This window comes from Crinia signifera, chromosome 2 (assembly GCF_055691185.1).
Source record: "Crinia signifera chromosome 2, ASM5569118v1, whole genome shotgun sequence".
Taxonomy (NCBI): Eukaryota; Metazoa; Chordata; class Amphibia; order Anura; family Myobatrachidae; genus Crinia; species Crinia signifera.
This window is the reverse complement of record NC_139218.1, coordinates 153937094-153962808: the sequence shown is the minus strand read 5'-3', so window position 1 is coordinate 153962808 and position 25715 is coordinate 153937094. Positions and strand designations below refer to the sequence as shown.

Sequence of the window (25715 nt, the reverse complement as noted above, 5' to 3'; positions counted from 1 at the left end):
CCCAGTTTTTGTTTTAAAATTTTCAATAAGCTCTAGCTTCTCTGCAGGGTCTTCAATCCAATATTTGTGTGGAATAAAGTAACTGGATTTTACACGGCACTGAGGACAACCCCTGCAATAACAAACTAGGAATGAAACCCAACGTCAAATTATAGTGCTACATGGAACTGGAGAGTAAAAAGATCACTCACTTTACAACTTCGTTCTGGAAGTCCCGAGTTTTCCTCCAACGCTTAATACAGCCAACACAATATGCATGGTTACAGTTAGGTAGAATGCCAAAGACCCTCTCCTCTGCTAACTGCTTATCATACACCTTATCCATGCAGATTCCACAAGTCACATCTCTGCTACGTTCAAACCGCATGTCAGAATCCTCCTATGGAGAAAATATCAGGATGCAAAACCAATGTAATAAATCCCCATCTCTTGTTGTTCTTTTAGGTTACCTTTTTAGAATGCAGAGTTTTCATAGACTGTTGATCCTTTGTGCCATCTTGGATTCCAGGTTTCTCTGCCTTTGAGTTCCCCATTAGTGTAGGGCTAGATAATGATCTTAACAGTCCTAACCCAAAAAAAAAAAAAAAAAATGTCTTAACTTTCATGAACCTACAATACAGCAATATTCAGATAATTAAAAGCATTTCTTTTGAAAAGCATCCACAGAAACTAAACATTTTTACATTTAAACAGCTTGCCTTCCACGTAGATGCAGGTTGCTTTAAAAAAATGCCTCATGCTTTCATTTTGGCTATTACTATAAGCTACTGTACAGTACATTCCCAAGCTATATTTTCCATTAAATTGCCAGAAAGTGGTAAGAAAATTTTTTCACGAAGTGAGCACAGCTGTATGTGGTGTGAATGAGCGAACAAATCAAAGTATATTTTGCAACTTTAGGGTTGGAGATTTTTATTCCAATCACGACTCATGTATTTTCATAAACTAGATGCTTGACTAATCCTTGAGAAATGTCAGTGTTAACCAGACATTCCAAACCTTGTTACTTAAGGCACACTAAGAGTACAGGTTTTAGCGATAGCCATGCATGAGAACAGGAGACTTACTACCTCCATTATTTTGATTTACCAATCTGTGCTGAAGCCTAGATATCACTAAATCCTGTACTGCTGGTGTGCAATAATTACCAGTGCCTTATGTAGGTTCCTTGATCTAACCCATGAGACACATGTCGAGCTGAGCTCTACTTATCCCTGACACCGCCAGTTATTGCCAATCAGATCTCTGATATTATCCACCTGCTGGACAAAGGCAAAATTTCTCTATTGGAACGCTCTTTTAAAAATGCACCAAAAATAAATCTGTGGCGTCTCTCAAATGCAAGACTCATCCAGGACTACCTACCTCCCACAAAAAGGTTTTTGAAATATATGGCTCTTCTAATTTGGACTATGGCCACCGGGTAAAGCTATGCTACTTACTCGATTTGTCAAACTCACGTAGGCTTCTGTCGACTATGACCTCCACATTTGAGCTGAATTTTAATACCCGTGAGCCATGTTTTCAGGTTAGGGAACCGAAAGAAGAAGTCGCAAGGAGCCAAGTCAAGTATGGTGGATGTGGCAACAATGCATAGCACAATTCATGCAAGTGGCCACAACAATTCCAGATGAGGGAGCCGGTGCATTGTCGTGGTGGGAAAATAACAAATCAAACCTAAATCAGAAATTTGGTATGGCGTTGTTTGAAAGATGGTAGTACACAATAGTAATACCAACATTCCTCAGCAACGCCACCTGTCTTCAAAACACAGATACTTATTGATCCACACATATATATCCAACACAATATATAATGTCAATGTGGGAAACTGCACCCTTCCAATTCAACAGTGGGGTGTCAGGTCAAAGGTGCAGATATAGAGTTGTAATCACCAGATAGGCGTCTCCGCCTCCAGTTACAATAAGCACAAGCACTCTATTATAACGTAGCAAATACTTTATTGCATGATAAGTATTTGTGGAATCCTTCTTTGCCTATTGTACAATGTCAGCATTGCTCTGATTGACAGGTACAATGGGGTCAATGAAAGTAAAAAAAAGAAATAAATGTAGAAGTGAATGCAAACAGCACAAGAAATAATGGCAAACAAATCACATAAATTGGCATGTTTATTATGTTCATGAACATAAGGATTACTGCTGTGCTGATACGGTTGCAAAATTGGAGACAGAATAACATTGTTGCAGCTTTATACAAATCACGGTAGCAACTAGGGTGGCCAATACTAGGATTGGAGGGATCCCGGGTTTTGGCCCCAAAAACACCGGGATTTCAATCTAATGCTGCGCAGCACCTGAGCACTCGCTCAGACGCTGCCCGGCTGTTCCCAACGCCCGGCCTGTGCCTCTGCACAGTGTGACTGTTCAACAAATTGGACCTGATTGACTCGAGATTTATCCTATGTGCAGGAGGATCAATCTGTTACAATCTCTTGGTTATACCCAATGGCACAGGATTGTGGATGGTGTCCTACACATCAGATTTTGTCAGATAAATTGACTCAATCCACCCGCATTGGGTCAAATCTCACAAGTGTAAGGGGCCCTAAGAATTTGATCAAGATGTATTATACATTACAGACATCCCAATAGGAAGCACGGGTTATATCATTTCTTGTACCTATGCACAGTATGCTAAAATGGACACTTTTCCTAATTACAGTCCGCGAGTATACACTCCAGCTCAAACTACAGGAGAACAAGGAAATTTATTACTAATGTGAAACTCACAAAATATTTAATCTTTATAATTTATTTAATACACACATTATGCTACAATTTGGAAAATACTTTAAGCCGCTCACATCAGTCCTGGTCCACTGGAGCTTAGATTATGTAGTCCATGCCATAAATTCAATGACGGGGGTTCAGACAGCTTGTATGCTGGAGCTTAGATTATGTAGTCCATGCCATAAATTCAATGACGGGGGTTCAGACAGCTTGTATGCAGTATGTAAGATTAGTGACTAGAGAGCAGAGTAATATACCACCCATTCCTTGGGCCATGGTACTTACTCTCTCTCTCCCTCCCTCCTCCCCCCTCCCCCCCCCCCCGGTACCGTGCATGGATCCAGGCAGCGTGGTCCGCGCTGTCCTCAACTTCACTGCAGTACTGTGTAGGCACAGGGCTAGGTAAGAATAGTCCAGTGGGCGTGCCAAGGCCGGGGTTTATATTCAGCATGTGCCCAGCTGATGCATGGTAGGAGGAGGCTGCAGCAGGTGCGGGCTGGCTGTGTAGTTTGTAACGGGGTTGCCCGCACTGGGGATCCAGGCAGAGTGGTCCGTGCTCAGGAGGATGCGCGGTCCGTTAGGAGAATGTTAAGTCAATGGCGAGGTCCCTGCAGCGGATGGGAACTTAACTAGCTAGTACCAATCCGCCACAGGGACCCCGCCGCTGACTTCACATTCTCCTAACGGACCCCACATGTGTTTACAGCATAATAGTCATCAGGAGTCATACAGTTAAAAAGAATACAGGAAAACATGTGGGCAGGTATTGGGTATGAGCGACAAGTCTCATTCTAAACCTAGATAGTATACATAAATCGCTCATGCGATAGTGGTATTGACAAGCGCAATCCACATATTAGAAGACGGAGGGGCAGGACTCATCCAGGCTCTAGCAATGCATGCACGGGCCAGGGTGAGAAGATTGTTAACATATATTCTGAGATATTAAGGGAGTAGCTCTTCCAAATCCAAACCAAAGATACAAATACGAGTGTTAGAAAGCGGCACCTGCACACCCATAACGAACATTTGCTAAAAGTTTCCCAGAAGGAATGTACCTGTGGGCAACTCCACAGCAAATGCCAGAAGTCAGCCCCAGGCCCCAGACATTTAGGATAGGCTTCAGACTCTGCACCACTATCTGCATCATTCGGTGTGGGGTCGAACAAACTCGATGCAGGATATACAATTGAATCTGCTGGAACCTGGCAAACGCTGTGGCACCTCTAGGGGAACCCAGCATATGAGTCCAATCCTCATCAGGCCCCATATCCACTGCCAATCTAGCACGCAAAGTACCTAGTTGATCAGTGCCAGAGAAGGTGAGGAGAGTACAGAGCAGAAACTCTTCCGGCCTGGCAGTTTACGGATCATCGCGCAGACAGGGCATTCCACAAGTTCAGGAACATTCCCACTACATTGTGCACTTATCGAGTGTCTAAGTTGGAGATATTTATAGAAATAATGGTGAGGAATTGCAGACACCAATTGTTCAAAGGAGTGTAGTATCCCATACTGGAAAAGTTGGTCAATCTCAGAGATCCCAAAAGATGTCCATTACGGACCAGCCTTTAGTTTATAAAGATCAGGAAAGTCCTTATTTTTCCAGATAGGGGAACAGTAGTCTAGCACAGGGTTGCCTAATATGACCCCCACCGCCAACCATACTCTGCCTGCTGCAGAAGGGTTCATGCTAATAAAAATTGCAAAGGTGAGAAAAGTAGACCCAATTAACTTAAGAGCAATAGGTAAGTTCCCATAATCCGCAGGCACGTCCGATAGGATTTAGTACCACTTCTGTCTACCTAGCCCTGTGCCCACCCACAGTATTGCAGTGAAGATGAGGACAGCGTGGAGTGCACTGCCCAGATCAACGCATGCCGCCAGGTACCAGGGGATCGCTGGCAAGGGGAAAAGCACCAGTGCGGGATCCAATATACTGGTTCAAACCCGTTCACACTGCACAAACGGGTCAGAACAGTGTAGGATCCTTCTTTTACCAGTTTTTAATTACCAGTTTTCTTAAACCAGTAATTTAAAACTGGTGCTTTCACACTGCAGCTTTAACGTTTTTAAAGGGCTGAAAAAAAAATCAGCAATATACTGTTGGTACTGCAGTGTGAAAGGGGTATCCGTAACAGCAATTGCATAAGCCATAGCATCATTTTAGCTTGCTTACGATGAACAAATGAAGATTAGAGACGAATGGAACATCGAAGCTGGTAGGAGACAGCCATGTAAGAGTGTGGCAGATCATGTCATATCACCATTGCCTGCCAAAAATCCTGAGTGACCAGCTCATTTTGCTAAACATTTATCTGCCTAGAGATTTCCCATCTCTTATTAACAAGTCATCACTAGACAATAACTACTAAAGGGGCACATGAGTAGAAATGAGACAGGATGTGTGCACGGGTCACAACATTCCTTTCACCCCAATGTATGACAAACTGTTTCTGCTAGATTGGGTGCTTGTTTGATCTTCTACAGGGGGCCACAATTTGAAAGAGGGGACACTGCTTCTATGGCATGTATTCAATGCTCCTACAGATGGGTCTTGTCCCATCTTGGCAGGGGATGGCGCTGGCGTCGCCAGCCGCCATCCCCCGCCAGCGCCATGGCGATGGTGAGAAGGGGGCGCGCGCGTCCCCTTCCGACGGCGCTTCCATCCGTTCCCCCGGGTCCCCGCCGGCTTGCCGGCGGTAACCCGGGGTCCCCGCCGCCTGTACGTTCTGGCGACCCGCCAGCAAGGATGGGACCTGCCCCATCTGTATGTCGCCGTAAATAACGGTGAGTGTGCATGTTTTTTGGAGAGTAGTGAACTTCTCTCCTATTTTGTGCTTCCCTGTATTCAGCTCTGTTGCTTCTCCAAAAATATTTTGCGAAGCTAACTCAGTTCACCCTGCACTTCTCCCCATGTCTGTTCAATGGGGATTTTAGTGTCTCTCAAAAAGTGTATTCAATGCACAAATTGCGAGTCCTGCTGGTTTCTTTTTTTAGAGAGGTTCTCCATTTTTCCCTCGGCATCTTTTTTAGGTGAACTGTATGGCTATCTTTGTTGTTTTTTTGTTTTTGTTTTTTATGGCTTATGAATTTAAAAAAAAATTTACTCTAATGTATTTATTGCAAGTGCCATAATGCTGTACTTCTATATTAATTTATTTGGAATTGTATAAGTTATTTTAATGGTAACCAATAAGAAATCATTTTGGAATGCTCCTAGTAATTTCCCATGCTTCCTCACCTAACCCCCAAACAGGCTTTTTTTTTTTTTTTATCTTTTTATTGAAAATTTTCCAGGTATCACAAAAAAAAGAGAGCAAGCATAACAGAAGTTACATCAGTAGCAAGAACAATCCGTGGAAGACATTTCAGAGCTTACAGAGAGAACCTTGAATTCTTCCATCTGGTCTAACCAGGACAAACCAGTGTTTTTCTAAGTTTAAATGTAATATATACATATATGACCAAGTCTCTGCTCACCCATGTCCCAGCGCCATCTTATGAGTTGATTTTATAATGGCTATAATCTCTAGGTATTGAAAATGTTATCATAGACCTTATAGATAATTAACTCTTTGTAAAGTTTTTCTTCTAATAAAACTGGAACACCGGAGAGCACGACAGTCTCGGTGATTTTGTCTTAAATCTCCCTATAACCTTAACGGGACTGTTACCCCTATCTAGCTATAGAGTAATTTTATTTTTAAACCTAAGTTAAGCCACAAAGACAGACACATTGGGGGGGGGGGGGTAAACTAAGACCATTCCTTCCGCTCTGGTAATCAATATGCATCCATCAAAATAGTCATCAAAATATTAAATACCATGAGGGCTGTTGTGTCTTCCACCAAATAAGAGGATTTTGGTACTCACCGATAAATCCATTTCTCTGAATCAGCAGGAGACACTGGAGATTACATCGGGTTTAGAGCTGGGAATGCTGGGAGCTAGGCACTACTAAATTTGTTTCAGGGCAGGCTGGCTCCTCCCCTCTAAGACCCATCAGACCCCCAGTTAGGAAATTGTCCTACTCGAGGAGATGGTAACAAAAAACATAATTATAACAACATGAATTATAACAACTTGCATACAACAGTCATATGTAACTATATGAACAGACCGGGCCTGAACTGGCCCCACAATCAACAGGATCAAGAGCTGGGAGGGCGTCCAGTGTCTCCTGCTGATTCAGAGAAATGGATTTATCGGTGAGTACCAAAATCCTCTTTTCTCTCTCATGCAGCAGGAGACACTGGAGATTACATCGGGGAGGTACCAAACACCGTTCCCCGGGCGGGTGAGCTCTGTGGATCCTGCAACACCAACCGACCAAAGTTTGTCGCCGGTGCTGCAAACGTGTCAAATTGGTAAAAGCGAACGAACGTGTTCACTGATGACCATCTGGCTGCCCTACAGAGCTGAGAAGCCCCTCGCCTGGCAGCCCATGATGTGCTTACTGACCTGGTTGAATGAGCTGTCAACACTGACGGCGGAGTCTTTCCTGCGTGAATGTATGCTTGCCGAATGGTCAGCCGAATCCATCTGGCCAATATTTGTTTTGACGCTGGCCATCCTCTGCGAAAAGCATCGTATAGAACGAACAAACAATCCGATTTTCGGATCTGTGCGGTTCTTTTGACATAAATCTTTAGAGCTCTAACTACGTCCAAGGAGGATTGAGACTTAGGAGCACCTTTAAAGGAAGGGACCACGATTGGCTGATTTATGTGGTAAGAGGACACTACCTTAGGTAGAAAAAGATGGGTGAGTCCTCAATTCTGCCCTGTCTTAGTGGAATACTAGATACGGTGCTTTGCAGGATAGTGCACTCAGCTCAGACGCACGACGTGCTGATGCCAGGGCGAGCAGAAGTACTGTTTTCCAGACCAGAGATTTTAAAGGAACTTCTTCCAGAGGTTCGAACATCTCTGATTGTAGGAACGCCAGGACTAAATTTAAGTCCCACGGCGGAGCCGGTGGAACAAAGGGAGGTTGTTTCCTAAGAACCCCCTGTAAGAAAGTTTGAATTTCCGGAATGAGGGCCAACCTCCTCTGGAATAGTATAGACAGCGCAGAGATCTGTACTTTAAGTGAACCTAGGCGGAGGCCACCGTCTAGACCTCTTTGAAGGAATAGTAAAAGCCTGGATAATTTGAATATCCGAAAAGGCCACCTCTTGCTTGTGCACCACTCCGCGTAAGATCTCCAAATGCGATGGTAGTGAGCAGCTGAAGATGGCTTACGCGCTTTTAACATAGTGGGAATGACTACCTTTGGAATCCCCTTTTCCTTTAGGACCTCGGATTCAATAGCCATGCCGTCAAATGGAGGGAGGCTAGGTGTTGACGATGGAATGGTCCTTTTAGTAGTAGGTCGTGTCTCTGCAGTAGTGGGTATGGTCGGTCGGCCAGCAGCTGTTGGATGTCCGAAAACCAACTTCTCCGCGGGCAAAACGGAGCGATTAGAATTGCCTGGGTTCTTTCTCTCTTGAACTTCTTTAGCACCTGTCCCAGTAAGGGTAGAGGTGAAAATAGATACACTAGGCTGAACGTCCACGGAATTGCCAATGCATCGGTTGCTATGGCCCGCGGATCTCTTGTTCTTGCTACGTACCTTGGCAGGAGGTGATTTTTCCTTGACGCCATTAGGTCGACTACGGGAGTTCCCCATCGCTCTGAGTTCCAGAAACACTTCGGGATGCAGTGACCACTCCCCCGGGTGTAGATCCTCCCTGCTGAGAAAGTCTGCTTCGAGATTTTCCACTCCCGGAATGAATATGGCCATCAGATGAACTTGCCAATCCTCCGCCCACTGAAGGATTCTGGTGACCTCTGCCATTGCTTGTCGGCTCTTTGTGCCGCCTTGTCGATTTACGTACGCTACTGCTGTTGCGTTGTCTGATTGGATCTTTACAGACTTCCCTTGAAGGAGATCCTGTGCTGCTATTAGAGCATTGTAGATTGCCCTTAGTTCTAGTACGTTGATCGACAATAGACTCTTCCACACTCCATCGCCCTTGAAGTCGAAGGTGGAGTACCACTGCGCCCCACCCTCGGAGACTGGCATCAGTTGTCAATAGGATCCAATCCCATATTGCAAATCGGCGCCCCTGCCTGAGATGGTCGGAGTGAAGCCACCACAATAGGGCGTGGCGGGCTCGAGTGGATAATTGGATCTGTCTGTGTAGAAACAGATGTGATCCCGCTCCTTTCCTCAGTAGGTCTAACTGAAAAGGCCTCGAGTGGAAGCGTCCCCACGTTATAGCGGGGAAGGCTGCCACCATCTTTCCTAGAAGTTTTACACACAAGTGTAACTGGACCCGACGGTGACTCAAAGTCTGTCGAATGAGCCTCTGTATGTCGCTGATCTTGTCGTTCGGCAGAAATACTCTCTGCTCTCTTGTGTCCAGCCAGAGTCCCAGGAACAGGATCCTCTGTGTTGGTCGGAGCGAGGACTTCTTGAAGTTGATGATCCAGCCCAATCTGGTCAGGGTCTGGACCGTCAACAGAGCATGTTGTTCCAGCACTGCTGGAGATGGTGCCTTGACGAGTAAATCGTCTAAATACGGTATTGTAGTGACCACTTGGTTCCGGAGGTACGCTATAATGATCGACAGTGTCTTTGTGAAGACCCTGGGTGCCAACGATAAGCTGAACGGCAGGGCCCTGAACTGAAAATGTTCTTTTCCTATAGCAAATCGCAGATACGCCTGATGAGGCTTCCATATCGGTATATGTAGATAAGCATCCTTGATGTCCAACGAGAGCATGTACTCGTTGTGTTCCAAGGATGCTATGACGGAGTGAATGGACTCCATCTTGAAGGGTTGGTAAGCAACCATCAGATTGAGTGATTTGAGATTTAAGATGGGTCGAACTGACCCATCCGGTTTGGGCACTACAAAGAGATTGGAGTAGTATCCCTTGTCTGGCAAATTGTCATGCCACTGGTTTTTGAGTTTGCTTGGGCTCTGTACGGGTGACAGCGGCCTGAGGTCTACTTCTGGCACGAGTACCTCTTGTGGAGTGGAAACCTCGCCCCCTTCCTCGAAAGGAATTCTGTGGGCGAAAGGAGTTGAATGACTGAAAAGACGGCCCTGTGTATTGGCGTCTAGCAGGTGGAGGTGCTGTTGGCAGGAAGGCAGATTTTCCACCTGTTGCTTGGGCTATCCATTTGTCCAATTCTGGGCCAAAGAGAACCTCTCCCGTAAACGGGAGACCCTCTACTGCCCTTTTAGATTCAGCATCTGCCTGCCATGAGCGGAGCCATAACGCTCTTCTGGCGGATATTGCGTTTGCTGAAATGCGTGCGGATATCAAAGAAATATCTCTAGCCGCCTCTCCTAAATAGTTAGCTGACTCTTTTATATGTTCCACCAGTTGTCTTATTTCTTCTGGAGGTATGCCTGAGTCTAAGCCCTCTATAATCATATCCGCCCACTTGGCATTGGCCTAGTTTACCCAGGCGGAGACAATAGCTGGTCTAAGTTGAGCCCCAGCCGCCATGTAAATAGTTTTAAGGGTGGACTCTAACTTACGGTCTGACGGGTCCTTTAGGGTGCATGCACCTGGGACCGGTAGAGTAGTCTTTTTTTATAGTCTGGACACCGATGCGTCCACTGGAGGCGGGGTCTCCCATTTTCCTAGGGCAGAAACTTCAAAAGGATAAACTGCTGGAAAACGTTTCGGAATTTGGAAATTCCATGCTGCTATCAATTTATCTTGGTTTGGACAGGGGAAAACTATGGAGGATTTCTTTGTCTGTCCAAAAAGGTCAAACTCCTGTGGTTCTGGAGCTGGATCGTCTGGTAATTTTAAAACTTGTTTTACCGCTACAATAAGAGCTTCCACTCCCATGTGTGTAGGTTCAGGTTCTGGAAGAACCTCCTGTACCTCTTCCCATTCTCCTTCCTCCATTTCATTATAAGGAGCATGATCCTCCTCTGAATCACCCTCCCCCTCAGAGTATACAACCTGTAGAGGACGCTTTTGTCTCACAGGTGCTGCTCTTTGGGGATTTTGCATGGATGTAGCCAGGGTGTCTACAGATCTAGCCAGAGTAGCCACCCATGGAGGTTCTGCACTACGGTTTTCTGCTAATTCGGCAGACAACCTTTCCATAGTACCTGACAAGAGAGATACCCATTGTGGTGTGGGTGCCTCCCCTGAATCACCTGCTTGGGAAGCTGGTGGGGAAACAGTGCAGGCATTACATATATTTGTCTTTCCATCAGCAGAGTGCTGTGTAAATCTAGCATTACACAAAGTACAAATATATAGCTTCTGTGAAGCCTTGGTGCTTGATTTGGTGGTCATGTTTACAGCACAAACCCGGTCTGAGAATTATATTCACTCACACACACACACACAAAACACAGTTCAATGTAACTTGGGGTGTTGGGTCCTGGAGGTTAGAAACCACCACCTATTTGCCCTACTGTCCTCACAGGGACATAAAATTACCCCACACTACTGTGCTGTGTAGCCCAATGCTGCTGAACACCTATAGGGAGAAGCAGACATTAACAAGGCTTTAGTGTGTGTTCTATGGCCGCGCCATGCCCGCTTAACATACAGCCTCAGGCTTCTTCCCGCCTGCACCCTCACCCAAAATGGCGGCTTCCCGCGCTCCCTCCGACGCGCTGCTCCAGGCTTCCAGCCGCGCAACTGTCCCTTAGCCTCCGACAAGCACCACTGCATGCACCGCCGGAGACCGGGGGAGCGCGGCTCTGACACTCGCGTCTGCTGAGGGATAGCGCGTGGTCGCGATGCAGTAATGGCGGTACTCACTGTGTCTGTGTCTGACGGTCCCTTCGTAGGCGGCCGCAGGTACACTGAAAGTCTGGCAGACTCCTTTAGTGAGGCTCTGACAGGCTGCTTGGCAGTAAAACCAAGGGCGCAGGACACCCGGACCCACGCTTTTAAAGAAGCAGGGAAGGGTTTCCTCTGTAGATTTCTTCCGCTGGAGCAGTGTAAAAAACTGTGACCAGCTCCCGTGGCACAATTTTCTAACTGGGGGTCTGATGGGTCTTAGAGGGGAGGAGCCAGCCTGCCCTGAAACAAATTTAGTAGTGCCTAGCTCCCAGCATTCCCAGCTCTAAACCCGATGTAATCTCCAGTGTCTCCTGCTGCATGAGAGAGAAAATCCAATAACATCTTATAGATAATGCATATAATCATACAACTTTGAGCTTACATTACATTATAGAATCCCTTCAAACTGCAGACTGGTTAAAGGTTGGGGGGGATATCCTATTCATTGAGATTCTGGGGTTCATGTGTTTCCAATTGGGTGTTTTGTGGTTCGACTAAGAGACTTATTTTAGACCACAGTTTCCCATCAAAGAACTCCAAAATTCTTTGTTTTGATACCTCGTCCAGTGAGGAAATGAATAATGACCACTTAGCTTGGAATGATCTGGTGGATTGAGGTTCTTCCGATATCAATAATCTGATGTCGAAGTATAGCAACTGCATGAGCTTTAGTGTAAGTTCTTGGATGGTAGGAGCAGTTTTTTTGATCCAATGGCAAAGGATCAACTTTTTTGCTAGAGTGAAAACTGTGACCAAAAAAGGTATGTAAGAGTAGGCCCTTGGGCCTAGGTTCCATCTTTCGAAAGACAGCAGCAGGCATACTTCCATCTGGGGGTTTACTTTAGTGTTCAGGACAGTATTTAGGTAGCCCACCACTTTATTCCAAAACCTCTGTATCTTGGTGCAGCTCCAAAAACAATGTCCAAATTTGGCATTTGCCATTGAGCATTTGTAGCATGCCCGTTTCCTCTGCCACCATATACTTTCTTTGGGCGGGTGCTATGTATAATCTATGTATAAAGCGAACATGGGTCTCTTGTAGGTATGATGAAGGTAGGTATTTCAGGTAGGAGCAATATTTGTCGACACTAGATTCCGGAATCGTTTTTTGGTCAGACGTATCGTCCGTCCACTTGACAGATATTTAACTCGCTTGTGTTTTAGGGTTGTATTTGGTTTCCATCAAGATTTGATATAGCTGATTCAATTTATATTTCTTCTGGAATTTATCTGTGCGAGAATTTGGTTGGTGCCCGTTTCCAAAATTGTCTGTGATGGGAAGCTCCGAACATAGTGCCTTATCTGAAGGTAATAGTAGAAATGAGATTTTGGGATGTCGTAGTCCTTACTTATTTGGTCAAAAGCTTGGATCTCCCCTCCTGGATCAAAGATTTTGCACATCATGTCTAGGCCTTTAGCTTTCCAGACCCTGGATATTGGGTTGTCCATTGAAGGAGGAAATTTCGGATTGCCCCACAAGGGTAGGAAAGGTGAGTATTGGAAGTCCTTATGTAGTAGTTTATGAAGATTAATCCAGTTAATATAAGTGTCTCTGAAAATAACATTTGACATTATATGGGCCGGAATGTCCTGCTTTTTCATATGGAGTAGTGCCGAAGGTGAAAACGTTACAAACAAGGCTATTTCCAATCCACAATTTGTATAGACTGAACTCTCCAGCAACCAGTCGCTCGCATATCTAAAAAATATAGTCTTAGAATAGAGTCCAAAGTCTGGGATTTTAAGACCGCCTTGTGACTTTGGTAGCATGAGTTTCGAGATTTTAATTCTAGATCTCTGTCCCTTCCAAAGAAATTTTGACATTAAGGAGTTAAGGGCATCTATATCTTTATTCTTCAAGGCTATGGGCGGCATTTGAATGAAATAAACAGTTTTGGGAAAATTATAGATTTTATCGCTGCTGCCCTTCCTAAGAGAGAGCGGTAAGGGTGTCCATGTTGTTAGGAGGGTAGACCGTTTGGTAATAGTGTGTGTAAAGTTGGCCTTATAAAGATTTTCCAATTTTCTTGTAATATTTAGACCTAAATATTTTATTTGCGATTGGACTATTTTAAATTTATTTATGCTTGGGCTGGAGGATAAATCATAGTTACTAGATCCCAGTGGCATTATTTCTATATTTATTTTATAAAACCTGATTCTTTTCCAAATACATGTATTATGTTCAATATGTTTGGAATCGAAGTTTGGGGATTTGTGATGAACAATATCATGTCATCCGCGAAGAGACAATTTTATTTCCTGTTGGGCTATTTTTATCCCCTGGAATTCCCTGGATTGGCGAAGTAACATGGCTAGGGGTTCTATCGCGATAGCAAATAAAAGTGGGGACAGGGGGCAGCCCTGTTTTGTCCCTTTTTGTAGAGGGAAATATTCTGAGGTATGACCGTTACATACAATTTGGGACAGTGGTTTATGATACAATAATTGGTACTTGTTCCCTAGCACGGCCACACCGATTTACATCGGGGTGGTCGTGTCGGAAAAATCGGGTCGATCGCATCGCATGCCATTTGGTCGCATGCGATGCGATCGACCGACCTTGGACCTGATTTAAAAAAAAAAAAAATGTAAATCGGGTCCCTGGGACCCGATTTTACATTGAATTCAATGTAAAATATTCCCAACCCCCCCAAATGTCCCGGCGTACACCACACCCCACGATAGACGACAACCCGAAGCGTGGCGAGCGCAGCGAGCCCGCGAGGGGCGGCGGTGCGCGTCCTCCGACCTTTTCATTACCCTACTATCCACGTCGGCGTGGAGTTGAGAATAGAATAGTGTGGCGAGCGCAGCGAGCCACCGAGCCCGAAGCGTGGCGAGCGCAGCGAGCCCCGCAAGGGGACGCGTATAACTTTACAGGTATACGCGTCCCCTCGCGGGGCTCGCTGCGCTCGCCACACTATTCTATTCTCACTCCACGCCGACGTGGATAGTAGGGGAATGAAAAGGTCGGAGGACGCGCACCGCTGCCCCTCGCGGGCTCGCTGCGATCGCCACGCTTCGGGTTGGCGTCTATCGTGGGGTGACGACGGGGACATCTATAATGTGAAATGGGTCATATTGGCCCATTTCACATTTTTCACATTTTTTCAAGATTTCAATGTTAAAAAATATTTTAACATTGAAGCCTATGGAAAAATCGGCATCGCGTCGGGACCAATGTTAATGGTCCCGACCGACGCGATGCCCCTGATATTTTACCTTTCCCGACAAGATTTCAATGTTAAAATATTTTTTAACATTGAAGCCTATGGGGAAATCGGGGGCATCGCGTCGGTCGCGTCGGGACCAATGTTAATGGTCCCGACCGACGCGATGCCCCCGATATTGTGTCCTAGCCGGCAAAATGGACCTGATTTCAAAGGAAATCGGGTCCATCGGGGGTAATCGTGTACCTTAAGTTAAGGTACACGATTACCCCCGATTGTGGCAGTGCTAGGAAACAAGTACCCAATAATTTTATATAAGCTATGAATTCGGGGGGAAAACTAAATTTTGCCATGATTTTAAAAAGATAAGGCCACAGCACAAGGTCAACGCCTTGTCTGCGTCTAAGGTGAGGAGATATCCCGGGGGCGACATGCCTGGAATGTTTTGTAGGTGTTGTATGGCTGATATTACTTTCCGTACATTGGTGACCAATTGTCTACCTACTATGAATCCGGTCTGATCCGGGTGAATAATTGAGGGCATAAGTCGTTTTATTCTTTCCGTGAGGATTTTTGTTAATATCTTATAGTCGGAATTTAATAAAGATATCGGCCTATATGATGCAGGTGATGTCAGGTCTCTCCCTGGTTTGGGAAATGTTTTTATGTGTGCAGTATTGAAATGGGTGGGGATTTCTTCCTGATGTAACATATGGTTAAGAGCCTTAGTGAGAGGGTCTATAATGTGTAGGCACATAAATTTATAGAAGTTGTTTCCGAATCCATCTGGCCCTGGGGCCTTTCCCTTTTTTAGGGATTTTATAGTCAGGGAAACTTCCGACAGTGATTGGGGTAAAAAGGTTTTTCCATTGAGTCTTCATTTAGTTTAGGGAATGTTAAATTAGAGTACATTTGGTCAATATTCATTTGTATAGTTTCATCATTTTTATTCTTATCTGTGGGATGGGAATAGAGTGTTGAATAAAAGTCTCTCATTACTTCGGCTATTTGTTTATTTGAACCAGTGAAAGATCCATCATTCTTCTTTAGTGGGTGTATGACAGCTGAGGGTCTCGTACTGTTCCAGGATATTAGTATCTATATCTATAGATAGTATCTATAGTCTGTATTTTTCTTATATTTATGGGCTTTTTTTTTATTAAGGTATTCATTATAATGTGTCTGCATTGTTAGGTAATTTTTTCTGTTTATTTGTGTAGGGGCTTGGACATATTGTGAGTATGCCTGGGTGAGAGATTTCTGCAGTTCAAGGAAAGAATTGGAGAATTTCCTGTTTAATTGCGCTACATAAGGACCGCCTTTGCGGCTAGCCAAAAAAGGTACGGATCTGAGAAAGCATGCGACTGGTTGCTGGAGCAGTACATCTCCCACCTCTCCACCACAATTTTTTTTAAATCCAAAGTAGTAAGAATATAAAATTGGGAAAGCGCCAGTGCGGAACTTGAGGTCTCTCTTCAGATACAGTTAATTTAAACCAGCCAAGGGCATGGTCTGAGACGGAGATCGGTTCTATCTCCGCTTCGGTGACCCTTGAGAACAAGGTCTCGGATATTAGTTGATAGTCTATTCTAGATAAGCTATGATGTGCCACTGAGAGGCAAGTATATCCCCTAGTCGTTGGGTTTAAACTCCTCCAGATGTCGACTAATTTTAATTGGGATGAGAACTGAGGGATTCCCAGTCTCGGCAGGGGGGGTGGGCGGGTTTTCCTTTCTGACCTGTCTAAGCCTAAATCGGAAACCAGGTTTAAGTCACCACATATCACTAGAGCTCCATCCATAAAGGGTATCAGGTGTTTCAATAAGGTATAAAATAATTTTTTATTGTATGTTGTCGGAGCATATACATTACATAAAGTAAAAATGGAGGAGTGGATTTTAGTATGTGTTATAGCATGGGTCCTCAAACTGCGGCCCTCCAGATGTTGTGAAACTACAATTCCCAGCATGCCTTGCCACAGTTTTAACACTCCCTTATAGGAAAACTGTGGCAAGGCATGCTGGGATTTGTAGTTTCACCACATCTGGAGGGCCGCAGTTTGGGGACCCATGTGTTATAGTGAATCTACCTTCTGGGTCCGTTATTGATTTTATGATCTCAACAGGTATTGTTTTTTTGATGAGGATAGTGACACCTCTGGCTTTAGAATTAAAGGCTGCAAAATCCAACAACTTCCACCCCAACATTTGTAGTTTAACATATTCACCCGGAACCAGGTGCGCCTCCTGAATAAAAATTATGTCTAATTTTAATTTGTTACAATAAGTTAGAATTTTCCTTCTTTTTATTGGTGAATTAAATCCCCCTACGTTCAGGGTACCTATTTTAATACTGCCCATATTTTACCTTACATAGGTATCGTGGTTGCATACAGTTACCTTGGTGAGATTTAAATGAAACGAGGCCTGAATGATCTACAAGGGGAGAAGACACATAAGGATGGGGGAGACACATACACCAAATGACAAATAAAATGAACATTCTGGAGCACAGCGCCGCATAGTGGTACACTACATGTCTAACGAACTTTCGGTTGATATTGTAAAGGGAGGTCATCCCTTAAATTATTCTTAAACGTATAAGAAATTAAGTGTCCGGAAAAGAACTCCGCTCGGTACCGGACTTAGAACCTTAAGCAAGCTGCTTTAAAGAAAGAAAAGCTTTAGCAGGTTTTCAAATACTCCTTTTAGATGTTATGGACATAATGAGTCACGGGTCTGTAATGTCCTCACTTCTGTGGGATTCCACGTCTCTGAGAAACTCGGTAGCATCAGTTGGGACTGAGAATTCATAGAATTTATCATTCCTGAAAATCCTCAATCTTGCTGGATATATTAGGGCAAATTTTAGCTTCTTTTCAATCAAGCTGGTACAAACAGGTGAAAAGGCTCTACGTGCTTTAGTGACAGATGCTGAGAAATCCTGAAATAGCCTTAAATGGTTACCTTCCCATTTAATTACTGGCATTTTTCTGGAAGCTTTCCATATGGCCAGTTTATGTGTGTAGCTTAGGGTTTTGAATATTGTAACCCTCGGGCGTGCGTCATTGGGTTTGGGCCAATTCTATGCACCCTCTCAACTGTCATATTTTCACAGTCTTTCTGAATGCCTAGAATCTGCGGCAGGGTATGTGTCACAAATTTCTCCAGGGCTACACCCTTAATAGTTTCAGGTAGTCCCACCAGCCTTATATTATTTCTTCTGGAGTTATTTTCCAATTCCTTCATTTTATTAAGCAAGGTGTAATTTTCTTTCTAGTCTTTTGATTTCCCCCTGTGTTGTAGCCAGGTTGTGTGCCAGTGCCCCAATTCTGTTCTCAGCAGTGTCCATGCGTACAGTAAGGTTTTGTATTTGCATAGAGATGTCACTCACTGCTTTTGCTAGCAGGGGCGCCATCGTGGCAGTGATCGCATCAACCATATCATAGGTAAGAGGACCCGTTTGTCTCAATTGCAGGGTATTCAGATCTTCTCCCTGTGTTTCAGAGCCTCTCCTTGCCGCTAGGTTGTGGCGTGAGTCTCCGGTGGGCGCCGCCATGTCCTGTGACGGGCCTCGCTTCACCTGTCTCCCTTGTTGTTGCTGGGAGCGTGGCGGCTGCGGCGATGGTGCTGCTCGGTCCATCTCCTTATTCTTCCCTGTCAGGGGGGGTTGCAGCTGGAGCTCTTGGAGGCTGGTATAGCCTTGTAAAAGATTAAAGCTGACGGTTGCCGAGCGGAGCTAGGCTGCACTACCCATACAACCGGAACCCGAAGTGACCAAACAGGCTTTTAAACACGCTAACAATTATAAAATAAATTAAATAAAAACACAGGGCAAAGAAACAATGCTAAAAGCACAACACAAGGATAAAGGCCAAACAGAACAAAATACACCTGTCTGCACAAACCCAATTAAAATAGTCACCCAGCCATTTGTTGTAAAATAAATACTGAACAAAACATTTACCTTTCTAAACCTTTGTAAAAAAATACAAGTCCACAAATGTGAGGAACACGCTGCTGAGATGAACACCCTGCTCAGGAATATCCCACTCTGACCAGCTCACGTGGAGAGCAGGAGAAAACAGATGTCTCCAGTTACAGCTCTCCCATTTGAACTCGCATAATTATGCTAAGTTCGCAAAAGGGGTCAGTGAGCTGGCCACAAGTTGAATACTGACGAAGTCAGAAATGAGGAGATAAGAAAAAGTGGCGAGCACCTCAGCGAGATCACAGGGACACAGAACAGTGAGCAGTGAGCCAGACTCTCAAAAAACATTGAATACTCCTCTATGAGTAAACACATTAACAGGTGTAATTATCGGCATCATAGGGCAAATATTGAACTCCCATACATATACAGAAAAAATGTTTAATAGAGCATGCCAATACTGTATGGAACACACTACTAGATGGCAACACATTTGAAAAGGAACAAAAATATGTAAAGAACCTCGCCTCTTCTAAATATGGGTCCCCATAAAATGGACATTGACAAAAGTCATGTTTTTTGCAATAACATACTAAGAAAATAATTTAAGATGGAACGCTCCTCTTTTTGAAGGGATTTCAATGGATACCAGGCAGGGTAGTGATTTTTCTATAGTGCAGGAAGTTTTGACTGTTGATCACACAATTACCATGCACTAATGTCTATAGGGGCACATAGTAAAAGAAAAACAGCCCTCTTTCAAACAAGATTGACCTGATAACTGCCATAGTTTGGGGTGAATATCAATCAACTTACAGTATATCCCTGCTCTAACAAAGTTTTTTTTAACTTTTCATCATTAATGTCACTATTCTCAGACAAGCCCCACTGAAGGTAAGTAACTAAGGGGCACACCATGGCACACTGAGTGGAACTAGTCAGCCACACTGAGTGGAACTAATCAGCCACACTTAATGTATATGCAGATGTGTCAACATACATTGGGTCAACCACTGACGGTCGACACCGCAAAAAAATATAGACATGATTGAGTGTCAAAAGATAAACATGGGTTTCTCTTATTTGTCCCAAATGTTAAATGTTGACAGTCAACATTGACACAGAAAAAGTGCACCGCGTCCCCTATTCTTTTCTCCCTCCACACACTAATGGATGGTAGGTCAGGAAATACCGCCTGTCGGCACATGTCTACTAAAAAACAAAAAAAAAACCTTCCCAATGCTGAAATGGGAGCCAGAGGGCGCATGCATTAAATCGCCCATTGAAGTCTATGGGACTACCTCCACCTCCTCTCTTCTACAAGCCCTTCACTGGCTTCCCTTCCAGAATTCAATTCAAACTTCTCACACTTATAAAGCACTCACCCACTCCTCTCCCATTTAAATCTGAACTTATATCTCTTTACAATCCTACTTCGTCCCCTTCGTTCGGCTAACACCCTTCGGCTATCCTGCCGACTTATTACCTCCTCCCTCCAAGATTTTTCATCTTCGACTGCACCAAAGCATGCTGTTTGCTGCCACCTGGATACTTATGTTGCAGCACTCAGCTGCTATACCTATAATCATTTACTCTGTATTGGTCCTGTATGTCTTCAACTGTAAGTTACTGATTTTTGTTTGTTTTCTTGTTTGATTATGTGTATTCTAACTGGGCGCTGTGGAACCCATGTGGCACCATAAATAAAGATGGTACTTCTGTAGTTTCATGGCGCCACCGCGCGCACAGTGAAAATTTGAAACTTGGCAGTCTGCCAGACTATTTACTGCGCGTGTGCCGCTCTAGCTCTTCTCAGCACAGCACGTGGCTGCTTTCCTTATATAAGCTACGTTATCAGCGTAGCGCTGGGCAGCAGCAGCGCATGCTTCCCAGCGCTGACAGGTCACTGTGGTACTTGTAGTTCCACAGTGAAATAGGCAGTCCTGCGCACCGCTGACAACCCGCCAATTTAGACGCTAAAATGTCTAAATCCAGACTCCCTGAACTGGACACCCCAGCAAATTAGACGTCTAAATCCAGACTCCCTGCAAACCGCTAAGATGGGGGCATCTAAATTTAGACGCTAAAGCATCTAAATTTAGTAGGGGTACACTATTAAACCTGTTCACAATGACACTAGTCGACGTAACAGCTGTCGGCCTTGTTAATTCCACTATCCACGCCGACTCGAAGCGTGGCGAGCGCAGCGAGCCCGCGAGGGGCGGCGGTATGTGTCCTACAACCTTTTCATACCCCCACTATCCACGTCTGCGTGGCGTTGATTTAATAAAGTGAGGTGAGCGCAGCGAGCCCCTCGAGGGGATGCGGATAACTGTGAAGCCCGCGAGGGGATGCGGATACCTGTGCGCTCGCCAGGCTTTGGGCTCTGTGGCTCGCCACACTTTATAAAATCAACTCCACGCCGACGTGGATAGTAGGGGTATGAAAAGGTCGTAGGACGCGTACCGCCGCCGCTCGCCACGCTTCGGGTTGGCGTGGATAGTGGAATTCTGGATTTATACGCTTTAGCGTCTAAATTGTCGGGTTGTCATCGTTGCGCAGGACTGTCTATTTCACTGTGGAACTACAAGTACCACAGTGAACTGTCAGCGCTGGACAGCGTGCCCTGCTGCTGCCCAGCGCTATGCTGATAACGTAGCTTACATAAGGAAAGCAGCCACGCGCTGCGCTGAGAACAGCTAGAGCGGCACGCGCACAGTAAACAGAGTCTGGCAGACTGCCAAGTTTCACTGTGCGCACGGTGGCGCCGTGAAACTACACAAGTACCATAAAGATTATTAATAATAATGGGTGCAATGTCATGACAGGTCACACTGCACTCAGTGATTCCATTCCAGCAGGTGTAGCCAACCAGAGGCAATGAGAAAAAAAATATATGTTATTGTAAAACAAAGAGCTGATAACATGAAGAAAAGGAGTGTGCACTAGCTACCGGAAGGCCACGCCCCATTTTTGTATTAATGCCTTTTGAATGACATTTGTAGTAGCAAATTGAAAATGCACAACTTCCGTCATCTTCACAACATAAAAATAATTACCTTTTCAATTTGCTGTAAATTTTATTTGACAATAAGGATGGTCGATCATTTATTTTTAAAGTTCTGGCTTGTACGCAATTGAAGCTACTCGCAGTAATTCTTACATGTGCATCTTTAAGAACTGATCGATATTTTTTCAACCCTGAAACATGTCAAATCAAAACGACGCACAAAAAGGTAATAGACAGCCTCCAAACCTGCTCTGCAGCCATATACCTGATCTGCCGCCGCACTCCTCTGCTGTCCTGCTGCCACATTCAGCCTCTCACCCCCTCACGGTCTCACTCCCTGACACTGGATACAGCATGCTCCTCCCGCAACATCTCGTGACATCACGCCAAGTGCACCGAGGATGAAACTGCAGTGCAGTGTGTGGCAGTTGACACACAAAGTAGGGCACAGTCAGATGAGGCACGCTTCAAAGCCATGGGTGGAGATGCCATTAAGAAAAAGCCACATGCAGCTCAAGAGCTACAGGTTTGCCACCCTTTCACTACAGCAAGCTGTTTTATTTAGCAAAGATTTAGCAGGTCACATCTGTACAAGATGTTGCAGTTATAAGAATAGTGTTCCAGTTTGGCAATAGAGCAAGTTTATTAGGATGCACCAAGACACATTTACTTTATGCCGTGTGACAGTCAGGACATGTACCACACCGGAATTTGTAATGGAAAAAAAGATCGCAGCCGCTGCATCAAATCTTATACAAATTAATAATCCACACAGATAAGTGTTGCTTATTAAATAAATCAGGTCCTGGTGTGTTTGTACATTTCGTACATGGTGGATTTTTAGCTAAACAAAATATGCCTGGTGCAAGAAGTTACATGGGACCTGGCACACCTGCATCAATGTACGATGACACATGTAGGCTGCCCCTTTGATCACGAAGTACAACTAAAGAGGAAGTCCAGCAATGTATACAGTTAATTTCAGGTCAATAATTACATAGCTTGCAATGAACTGTGTGCAGAGCAATATATACTTTTTTTTTTTTTAAGTAAACCTAAATTTTATATCCAGAGCTCTGTAAATGCTACATTTTATTAATGTACTACTTGAGTAGTCTTTTTTTTTAATGTACTTATTTGTAGTTGATCTTTGTTATTTTCACTTTCATGCATCTGTTTGAATGTTTTCATATTTTCCAAGCCATGTAATGTGGTCCTTAAATGCAGTATTTTACAAAACAAAGGACATTTTAGTTGTACTGTAGGTTAATCAATAGCACACTACTACACTTAACAATGGTACACTTAACCATTACTACCCAATTTATTGCATTATTTTAATAAGATGTGCCCACGTTACAAAGTTTATCATGCTTCTACTACATTTATGTATATCCCCTGCCAAGGATGTCACCATCTTACAATAAACAAGTGAATATCTTTAGTTAAAGATGACTGGCCTATCATTCGGGATTGAATCGCCAAGGCCTCCATCAGTGTGGCGATCAAAGAGACATGCTATAAGGTTTACATGCAATGGTACTTGGTCTCACCTCGGTTACATGCTATTTTTCCCTCAGCATCGGACCTATGCTGGATGAATTGTGGCCAGGTTGGCACGTTTCTTCACATATGGTGGGCATGCCCGAAAATTAAAACCTTCTGGGCTGCAGTGTGGTCACTACTAACTCGATTGCTCGGCACACCCGTATCAGTCACTGTGGCTTTGCTGAATGCCCCGACCCCATGTGTTAGTAAATATCAGGAAAGGCTCACTGTTCACATCTGTAACAAGACCAAGGGCCAGATGTATCAAGCTTCAAAAGTGATAAAATGGAGAGTGATAAACAGCCAGCCAATCAGCTCCTACCTGCCATGTCACAGGCTGAGTTTGAAAAATAACAGGTAGGAGCCGATTGGCTGGCTGGTTATCACTCTCCATTTTATCACTTTTGAAGCTTGATAAATCTGGCTCCAAATCCCTAATTGCCAGACATTGGAAAGTATTGAGGCGCCATCTATGATGGCTCTTCTCCCGAATCAATTTTTTAGCTTCAATGGAATAAAAAGTAACTCCATCTCTACCTTCCACAAAATATGGTTCCTGTGGTTTACCTTTAACTCCTCCCCCCTCCATACTCTGCTAATTACTTTTTGCACTTTCCAGGTTACTGTTTCATATTTATTTCTCCCTTCCACTTTCTTTTTTCATTCATTTTTCTAATTCATTGGACAATGTTGTAACACTAGTGTTTTTTGGTTATTGCTCTCCACCAGCTTTATTTGCTGTTACAATTATTTTTAAATGGACTGTTTATTTAAGTGTATAACAGTTTTGTTCTGTCTTGTTTTTACTCAAAAAAAAAAAAAAAAAAAATATATATATATATATATAAAAAAAGTAAATATCTTTCAGAGTTAACTAGATTAAATTAAATAAATCCACACACATACACCAGGTCTCATCAATGTGGATTTTTTATCAACTTTGAGTGTAAACTATTTTAATCAAGGATAACATTAAAGTTAGCACTGAAGCTATTTTGATAGATTTTTTTGGAGTGTGGGAAGAAATTGAAGCCCTCTTACCAAACCTACAATTCAAGTGACTATGGTTTAGGCTGCTCCTTTAAAAATAGAAATGTGCATGCAAAATAGATTTTGTGCTGAGGTGCATTTGCCATTTTGGGGTTTGTGTTTAAATGCGAGGGCAGTTAATTTATTAGAGTGTGGATTTAGCCCCATAGTTTGCAGGGAAACTAGGCTCCATTGGCCATATTTAGCAGCCCTTGTAACTGCCTAGAAAACATCATAGGCACCAACATACCAGAATCTCTTCAAATCCATGTCAGGGGCTAGCATACATGTCAATGAAGTACAAAATTCAGATAGACACTTGAAAACCCAGAGCACCAGTAATGGATCACTTCATTCTTATTGCATTTGATTTGTTTCATTGATTGTCAAATATTTTTAAATCAAACTTTGAAAAATTAGTTTGGAGTAAGTAACAACACTGAAGATGGGCTTTTTATGAAGTTTAAAGATATGCAATTGTTATACCTTAAATTAAATTAAACTTGAAGAAAATACAGAATGAACAAAGATAGGCCCCACCAAGATTTGATCTCTGGACTTTAAATCCAGTAATCAGAGTGGGGGGGGGGGGGGAGATATATTGCTTGCAATATATTACTGAGCAATATATTGCTCAGCGTCGTCTCCTTTTCATCAGCATCCAGAGATGGTCGCTGATGAAAAGGAACCTCTGCTGGGGGAGCCGCAGAGGTAATTAGCTGGTCGCAGGAGCTAGATTACAATGGGACAGAAAACGGGAGTGCGCACCCGGCAATTTATCGCCGGGGCACACTCCAATCACTGGCAATATGGTCGCCTGCGACCATATTCCCAGCGATTAAAGCCCCTATCGCCCCCGTGTGTACACAGCATTAGCTGATCTTTTAAATGCTAACAGGATTAGCCTGTATTTACATTTTGTTTGACTGCTTGGTCTTGGCAGTGCTACAGCTTCTGGGTTTTCTATACATAAGGAATTTGCTCTCAAGCCTGAATATACAACTGACTGCAAATTAAGCCTGCAACTAATTCATCCTAATTTTCCCTTATATCTATAGATCTCCCCTTCAAATCAAAAACGTTGAAATTGCCAATACCAATACAAATTGTGCCCACACAACAAGTTATACCTGTATTCCTAGGAGTAAATTCCGCAGCAAGTGCCCAGTTTTCCCGGGGTCTGTGAATCTCAGATCCAACTGCCCGTAAAGGAGTAACAGATGGCTCTGAGCCACGACGACGAGCCATAGGGTCAAAGATTTGGGGCACAACACAAGGCTCAGAAACTCTACGGCCTGCAAGGTAGTGTGAAGGAGCATCAGGAAGCCAACAGGAAGGTGGCAGGTGTACATAACTGGAGGATTAAAAAAAAAATGTTAGTGGACCATAGCATAAAAATTTCCAATAATTCTTAATCTTTAATATCAAACTCGAAAGCTACCAAGCGTATACAATT

The 25715-nt window shown here is 43.9% G+C and overlaps 1 protein-coding gene across 1 annotated transcript in view; it reads right to left on the bottom strand.

The window, feature by feature from the left end:
* The window catches only part of LOC146060188 (uncharacterized), an 83515-nt gene that overhangs the window by 39410 nt on the left and 18390 nt on the right, over positions 1-25715 (bottom strand). The window contains exons 3-6 of the mRNA XM_083173148.1: positions 25390-25613; positions 450-565; positions 192-379; positions 2-112 (exon numbers count right to left, since the gene is read on the bottom strand). Coding sequence (XP_083029274.1) covers positions 2-112; positions 192-379; positions 450-565; positions 25390-25613 — 639 coding nt within the window. The remainder of the gene's footprint in view (position 1; positions 113-191; positions 380-449; positions 566-25389; positions 25614-25715) is intronic.